General features: G+C 33.2%; 1 protein-coding gene across 2 annotated transcripts; it reads right to left on the reverse strand.

Annotated features, from left to right (window-relative positions):
- Window positions 1-914: 914 nt before the first annotated feature.
- On the reverse strand, window positions 915-8591 carry LOC126814633 (LRP2-binding protein). 2 transcript variants are annotated; one of them, XM_050539918.2, is made up of 8 exons: window positions 8305-8591; window positions 6623-6842; window positions 6118-6231; window positions 5727-5872; window positions 4449-4606; window positions 3767-3938; window positions 3012-3183; window positions 915-2209 (listed from the first exon to the last, which is right to left on the reverse strand). In XM_050539918.2, exons 2-8 carry the CDS (start codon window positions 6836-6838, stop codon window positions 2144-2146), a joined length of 1044 nt encoding a protein of 347 aa, XP_050395875.1. In that variant the 5' UTR covers window positions 6839-6842; window positions 8305-8591; the 3' UTR covers window positions 915-2143. The 2 variants fall into 2 exon arrangements, with proteins under 2 accessions (XP_050395875.1, XP_050395876.1); XM_050539919.2 differs by having other exon boundaries at window positions 4449-4525; window positions 8305-8568.
- Window position 8592: the final 1 nt, after the last annotated feature.

Raw genomic sequence — 8592 nt, forward strand, 5'->3', positions numbered from 1 at the left:
AACATGTTTATCTATCAAATACAACGTTATTGTAAATTCCTATAAGTATACATTTGTGCATAGAAACTGAGATGGGCTATGAACGAGCCCTCGAGGTGGTTAATGTTCTCAATAGTTTGCGTCCCTTTTGTTTGAGGGCCCTAGTGGGTCGTAAAGTTTTTTCGTTTTTGATGGAATTTGTAAGATTGTCACGCGCTATGCCCCCCCCCCCCCACCAACCAATAGTAGAAAATGTATAGCTCAAGTTTTACGAGCATGATTTTGCAATCTTTGCATTAATGGTCTGTGACAGATTGGTTTAGTTGGGATTTTTCTCTTTTTTTCGAAAACCATAATGGGCTCAGGATTATCCTAATCATATGTGGTCAACATCCAAGTTTCCTTTCAAATAAGCTAATGTCAGACATAGCTGCAGTGTGAGTGCATTTATGGTGTGTAGAATTTGCATATCTATACAACATCCGTCAATTTTGCGAAACTTGGGTGCTATAAAACAATGGTCTTGCCAGTGATTAGTAAAAAACCTGTTCAATGGTATCAAAATTCTTAATGGAATGTTTAAAAATTTAAAAGAAAGAACCATATTGAATTTCAATATTTTCGGATTGGATAACTCATCACATACTCTTGAGATTGACTGTTAAAGCCTGAGAACTCATTCAAAACAAATTTTTGATGGAATTTTTTTTCTAAAATTGGTGATATTTTTCAATTGAAACTTTAGAAGAATCTTATCGATAAATTTGTACTATTAATAATGAGTAATTCAAGGTTCTCCCAGCAAGCTGATTAAAAATTGTTCACAGCTAAAATACTTAGGGCACTGTTAAAAAAAAAACCCATCTGCCAATTCATTCCAGAAACTTGTGACCAATCAGGACACAATTTAGAAATAAAAAAAAAGTTTATGTTAAACAATACGTTTAATTTATACAAGAGATATAAACATATTTTGAACGACACACAAACATTTACATTGGTATGTGAAAATTTGGCATTCTGTGCATTATAGGTCTACATTATAAACAACTTCAGTCTACAAAAATTCCATTAAAGGAAATAGTAAGCTATCTGACATAACCCTTTATCTTTGGACAAGACAATATGAATAATAAATACTTCATAAATAAATTAATATATGGATATTATATGTATATATATATATACAAGAAATATACAATATATCACAGTTTAATAATAATAGTAGAGATTTAACATTCATAACAAAAATATAATGCAGTGGTTAAATACAAGAATGAAGATGAATATATATATATGGGTATGTATGGATGGTTTAAAACAGTATAAAAAGTAACAAAACTAACTTAAAACAACAGCTAAAAAATTCAATAATTTAAACTTATTAATTCTTGAAGAATGTCGAATACTTTATAAAATGATGTAACTATCTCTTTTATTAGCCCAAATGTATTTTTTTTTATCAACTTAAAGGAGCTAAATCTCTAAATCAATATTTAAAATTAAAAACATGAAATAGAATTCAGTATTGGTCCATTTAAATCAATATATCTTGCCTGAAAATATGAGATCCAAATATCCAATATTTAAGACACATTGAACATTTTATAACCAGTACAAAAGTCGTGTATTCTATGGTTTTGTGTGTCATTAGTAAGCAACGAAACACATTCCACAAGACAATGCAGAAGTAATTAGTATTGGTGGAATCACAAAATGACAAAAGAATATAGAATGGACTAAGTAGGCATAAACGACTGCCGTTCAATTTGGACTGTAACTTCACTAAAAATAATTGATTAGAAATTACAATAACAATGTAACAAATTGAATATAAATCATTTTATATATATTCATATTACATTAATGTGCTTTTAGTCCCATTTTCATCTATATAAGGTTATAAAGAATAGAGCCATACACCCTTTAATATAACTTATTGGGAATTTTTATAAAAAAAAACAAACAAAATTAAGGACACAAATATCTTTTATCTTAATGACACTTTGAGAAGACTTTTCAAATGCTATTGTAATGGCAATAAAATTTGGCATAAATTTTTATAACAAAATATCACAATGTGAAGATCAGCACAAACAATTATCACATTATTACTTTGGACCTGGAATACTAACTATAACTAATTTTCATCAGATGGAAAACTTCAGATGACACCATGAGTTGTTATATTTTGTAATCGTGCACATACATCTGGATCAAACTGGAAGGACTAAAACAAAAAAAAGAGCAATTATCATGTTATAATTAACAGGTTTTTATACGCCCACATTTTCATCTGGACATTGTCGTCGCCACTGTCCGTCCATCCACAATTGTTCGTGGACACTATACAGGTCACAATTTTTATCCGATTTTGACGAAACTTGAAATATAGGTTTATCTCCCCAAGATCTTGGTTCCTTTCGATATTGTCATGTATCGGACTGTAACTTCATGGATTATGGACCCTGATTGTATGATAAATAGCATTTTTAGCTTGTGGACCCTATAGAGGTCACAATTGTTATCTGATTTTGTTGAAACTTTAAATGTAAGTTTATAACCCAAAGATCTTGGTTCCTTTCGATATTCGCCCATATCGAAGACCGTAACTTCCTGAATTATGGCCCCTGATTGTTTCAATATATCACTGTTACACCCTAAGGATTGTTGAGTTAGAATTTCGTGAAAATCAGCCCAAAACTGACAGACAAAATGGCTGCCCCTTGTACTCAAATAACAAGGTTGTAGACTGTCTACAAACAAATTGTGGACGGACGGACGGACAGAGGCGACGACAATATACGTTCACATGAAAATGTGGACGTATAAAAATTGTAACCTGTAGAGTGTCCACAAACAAATTGTGGACAGACGGTCAGGGACAACGGCATAATACATCCACATGAAAATAAGGGCGTATAAAAACGAAACAAAATAGGATCTGTGTTTTAATCAGTGTGCATTTTTGCCAGGGTAGTGGCATTACATTCAACAATTTATATACATGTATATGAACTTTTGAAACTTACCCTGGAATAATACACTTTGGCTTCTTCTTCACTTTGTTGGATCCCAAGGCCAGATGAAAAGGACCTGGCTAAATAGAAACAGGCTGTAGATATGCCTTTAGAGATAAATGCAGGTAAACATTCTGTTTCTGTGGCAAGAAGTTTTATATCCTGAGATTTTAACTGTGCTACTCTGAACAAAAAAAAAATAGAAGAAGAAAATCTGTAATAGATTGACACAATATGCTTCAAAGAAAAGGTCTGGAAAAACATTAAAATGAAAATAAAATGGGGTTTAACGTCCTACTTTCTGCTCCGAGTGGGCTAATACAGACGGGCATACGGCATACAGTGTGCTATGATGAGGGAAATTTTGCCCGGGCAGCAGCACTTTGGCTTCCTCTTATATCAAATCCCAATGTATACACAGGACCTCGGTTTTCCATCCCTATCAAGCCCTCCGTCCTGTACCACTGACATGGGGAAACCATGTCGGAAAATATTAATGAACTTTCTCGGCCAATGCAGGGATAGAACGTGCGACCTCCAGGCTAGCGAGCCAGCGTCTTACACACCACAGAAAAATATTGAGGAGGTAGGTGTGTGGTGCATACAGAAAATAGATTGGTAAATTAAATAACCATGTGCAAAATGTAGTATTTTCAAACATTATTGTTAATAGGTCACAATATATTTATTACAGTAGTAAGTTTTTCAAATTAATCATACTTATTTATACTACTTATTTGTATTGTACAATAAACTTGTGTATTTACCGTAAGGCTAAAGCAGATGCTTTAGTGAAAAGTTTTCTTCTATAATAATGTGCTACAAGATTTCCCATAGCATATACATTTCCTCGATCAGAAGCTTCTTTTAAACAAATATAAGCTGAATCACTGTTATGTTTAACACCTATACCATATTCATACATTACACCTAAAGCTCCTAAATAAACAATAATATATTTAAACTATGATCATCATTTGAGGGATTTATAATCCCTTGCAAACCACCATAACGTGCACGTTGAATCTCTAACAGGATTATCAGTCCAAACCCACCCAATACACATAATTTGGTTAAATATTTGGGTATCAATCCAATCTGCTTACAACAAAGATCTTATTTTGTTTCGTTTTTTATAGTTCCAAATTTGTTTTGCTTGTCTTCATTACACTAGAATCTGGAAGAGTTGTTAAATAACCCATGTTCTGGTTTATGTGAGGGGTTAGCCAATCAAATGGTGTATTGAGTCAAGTTCTTATCGTTTTGAAAGTGGATATGTTGAAACACTGATGCTGATTGGTTAATCGAATGACTGACGTGTATGACCCCTGACGGAATCTCCTGTGGAGGGAAAGAAAAAAAAAAAAAAAAAAAAAGGTCCATACATGTATTTTAATCAGATTGGGTATCAATCCTTCTTGTTACTGTATTGAGATGGATAAATCTCACCTTGTGATTCTAAACTGCCATTACCACAAGCCTCTGAATGCCAGAAGAAAGCTTTTTTTAAATCTAAACATTCTTCCCTAGAATAAAACATGCCTAATGAACTCTGTGCTTTAACACTAGCTTTAGGATTACCATCATCAGCTGCTAATAGCCACCACCTTTAATATACAAACAACATTCTAACCTGTAGTGATAGGTGACACGCACAAGGCAGAGTAGGCATACACTTTTCAGAACACCTGATACATGAACTACTTCTCACATAAATATTACTAACAATTAATATATCTGATTGTCTGAAAATGAAACACTATATAAAGTTATGTTTATTAGGCTAATCTATTTAACTCACAAAATTTGTTGTGGAAGTATGCAAAATATAATGATTGGACGTAGGGGTCTTTAGTAGTGGGAGGAAACCGGGGGGACCCTGACAAAATCCATGAAGTAGGACAGGTGACCCTAGTCCTAGTCACATACAACGCAGGAATCGAAACCATGCCATTTGATTCAATGACAGACCTTACGATACAATGCACACACGCTAACCATTCGCCCACCCATCCCTCCTCCACAAGCCTACAATGAATTAAATAAGTAATTAAATTGTAATTGTCAACTAGGACACCTGTGGTATTTGTCACAGGCCTCATAAATTGAAAAGTGATTCCAATGTTCCCACGTCTATCTTTCATTTTACGTGAATTGATTGAAATATCTTCTAAAAATCATAACAATTTATATTGATCATTCTATCATTTGAATAACGTAAGATAAACCCACCAAAGGTAAGGTAATGTCAACGCCCTGGCCCCTGGGAGAATTCCCAAATACCACCCACTACTTGAACCTCAGAAATTACTAACAAAATGTTGAGTGTTGTATTATGGGGCAACATTCTTGGCTCCAACTAATTAGATAATTATTGTTCTGCATGATGTGCCCAGGGAGGCATAATGAAGGGAATTGAAGTTTCTACACAATCCTCCAGATTATCTGTGTATTTTGGGTCTGTAAAACAAATCTCTCTAAAAATCAATTCAAGAAAAAGACGTTTTATAGCAGTAATAAGTAGTCGATTAACATTACATAAATATTAACTGACTACCTGTACCTCAACGGTATCATGTACTGGTAGCTAGAATAAGGGTTTCTAATTCGACACAGAATTATCCAGTTTTATCTAATGTACCAAGCTAGGTTTCTCCTTTATCATGCACAACATTGCTCATCATGCTGTAAAACATACAGAAAACATACAGAAAACATACACCATACCTTTCTGCTTCTATATCTGATTGTCGATTGACACCAAACCCTTGAAAATATGCTCTACCAATATTATACTGTAAAGCAGACATTAAATGTTTAGTATAGTTAGACGGGTTCTGTGCTACTTGTAATAAACATTCTACACCTTTCACCTAAAAAAACAAAACCCAACATAAATAATGGTAAGAAAACTATAAAACATTAAACTGTATAATATTATCTAAAATTCTTACATCAGATTTTGGAATGGAATAATTAAAGACGATATGTGATTATTCAGAGCTGAAGCTAATTTATTAAATATTGAAAATCAATCATCTGCGATATTTTGAGCCCTGCCTCTAATGGCCTGATTATATGAAAATTTTATTTTGATCTAAAATGTATGATAACAAACCGTATTCTGTTCACAGCCAATACCATCATATAACATGACACCATACTGATACATAGACTGACTGTCAAAATCTTTAGACTTTTCAAAACAAGAATAAGCTTTTTCATACAGTTCCTGTAAAACAACAATAGATTCTAATTCTAAGTCATGAAAAATCATTTAACAATATGTGTTCAGTTTGCAGATAAATTGTGGTACTACACACAAGAGCAAATAAAAATTCCCAATAATGGTTAATAAAAAATTGAAATAAGGTTATACAGTATCGGTATATACTTTTTAAAAATTTCTAAACTTAAAAACAATTCGAAGCCAAGAGCTATTCAGAAGAGTACCGGTAATTGAGTAATTTCCAAACATAAAATAATTTCAAGCCATGACAAGAGCTTTTGAGGATTTGAGTAATCAACTATCTTTTAATAATTATTGTTTTTTCTCCCCACAAAATATGTAGCAACATTTAAATAAACGATCTCGAAGAACTTAAATTAAAATATATGCTTACCTGTTCTATATAGAATAATCCTAACTGGAAAAAGGCTGTTTTTTCACCATTTATTATTTTTTCATTTAAAACAGTTTCTATTCTTTCTAGTAATTCATCTTCCGTTAAGGTTTTCAATTCCGAATCACAACTTGTCTCTTGTGCAATGTCATTTAAAATTTTACTGTCTTTAGAAAAATGTACTTTTTCAGCAGTGATTTCTTTTGGAAGCTCCATAATTCTTGAAATATGGAAAAAAAACCAGCAATACTATATACCAGAAACACCGAAAACAACCGGAAAACACCAGAAAACTACCAGAAAACACCATGTTATACTGAATACCGGAAAACACTAAATACCGGAAAACACCCTCAATCGGTAACCCAGAGCCTGGGTGTTTTCCGGTATATAGTATAGTCCAAAAAAAAACCAACAAAAGAATTGTACCAGAAAAAACAAGTGTACATCCAAATTATATAATTAGTGTGTCTAAATAGTTAATACATTATCATTTTCTAAAGTCAAAGTAGGTCTCGTCGTTGAGAAATCGAAAGTAAAAGCCAATTAAGCAGATAAAGTATAGATAGACTCTTGTGGAATGACTGGTCTTCTAAACTTGGTCCAAGTGGTCTTACATCTCGGCCCACGTATTAAAACAAACACAGCTATTGTGGGATGAGTCTTGGTCCGAGTGGTCTTCTATCCGAGTGGTCTTTGGGATGAGTTGTCTGGTTACCAAAATTTGTTAACATGGCACCTTTTCTTTTTTGCCGAAATCAAACTGGCATAACAAATTAAGTCGTCATACAAATTGCAATAAGTCGGACATCCCAAACCCCTGATAATCTTTCAAGTTTGGATCATATTTCTAGCTAGATAACGCTTTAGAATCAATGTTGGTGTTGTTGTTTATTACAAATTTAGGGCGCCATCCAAAACAAAACCCCAATGAATTTCAACAAAATACTGGTTATTACTCAAACATTCCATTAAAACAGGGATCGTATTGCCTATCATTTTCCTAAAGCAACGACTGCGAGTTTTAGAAATTCTAGCCTTTGAAAAAAAAAATTTTTTAGCTGCAAAACTCACCAAAAATTAAAGAATAACAACATTGCATTATGGGAGAACAGAACATTCAGAAATCAATTTCCTGGCACTTGACGTCATTGTTGATATGAACAGAAAGTTAATAAATGGGATAGAATCTCGGGATAAGCGTAAATATGATAGTGATGAAAAAAAAAAAAAGACTGCAAAGTACTAAGTAGTGGAAGAATATAGAATTAAGGAATCAAGCGCCGTAGGTGCGAAACAATTTCAGATAGCGACATAAAGCCTATAGGCCCCTGGCCCTAGTAGTAGTATAATTTTCATTATAAAAACCGGGCTATTGTAGCCTAAAGGAAAGGAGACTTTAATTATTGGGGACAGGGCCTGAAAATTTGAGTCAATTTCCTGGCATTTTAGTTCATTGATGGGAGCAAATTCTTGTGAACATGAGGATTAAAACGGGAATGGATCTTGAGATAACCGTGTCCGTGAATATGACGGTGTTGACAATTAAGACCGCAGCTCAGGAGGGGAAGAGTGATGACAAAATCAATGGAATCGAGCGCCGTACGTAGGACTGCTGATAATTAATGACAAATTTCAAAATATTATATCAAAATAAAAGAACAAGTAAATACAGCATTTACCGAAAGAAGCTGTGGAAGTCACCAATTATAATTTACCAAAAAGAATAAAACGCCAAACACGTAAACACTCGTTTACACAGTCAGTTCATTATAAATATAAAATTAAAGTTCTTGATTTTGACAGAGTTCTTCCCCTTCGGTAAATCATGACGTTGTCAATAGCAACTAGGAATGAATTTACGATCTTTTGGGAAACATTTTGGCTAAATAATTATTTATTCGATTTGTAGTACATCTTAGATTAAATCGATTTATACACGGAATTTAATATTAATGTATTAAAGCAGA

The sequence above is a fragment of the Patella vulgata genome, chromosome 3 (assembly GCF_932274485.2).
Source record: "Patella vulgata chromosome 3, xgPatVulg1.2, whole genome shotgun sequence".
Classification (NCBI taxonomy): domain Eukaryota; kingdom Metazoa; phylum Mollusca; class Gastropoda; family Patellidae; genus Patella; species Patella vulgata.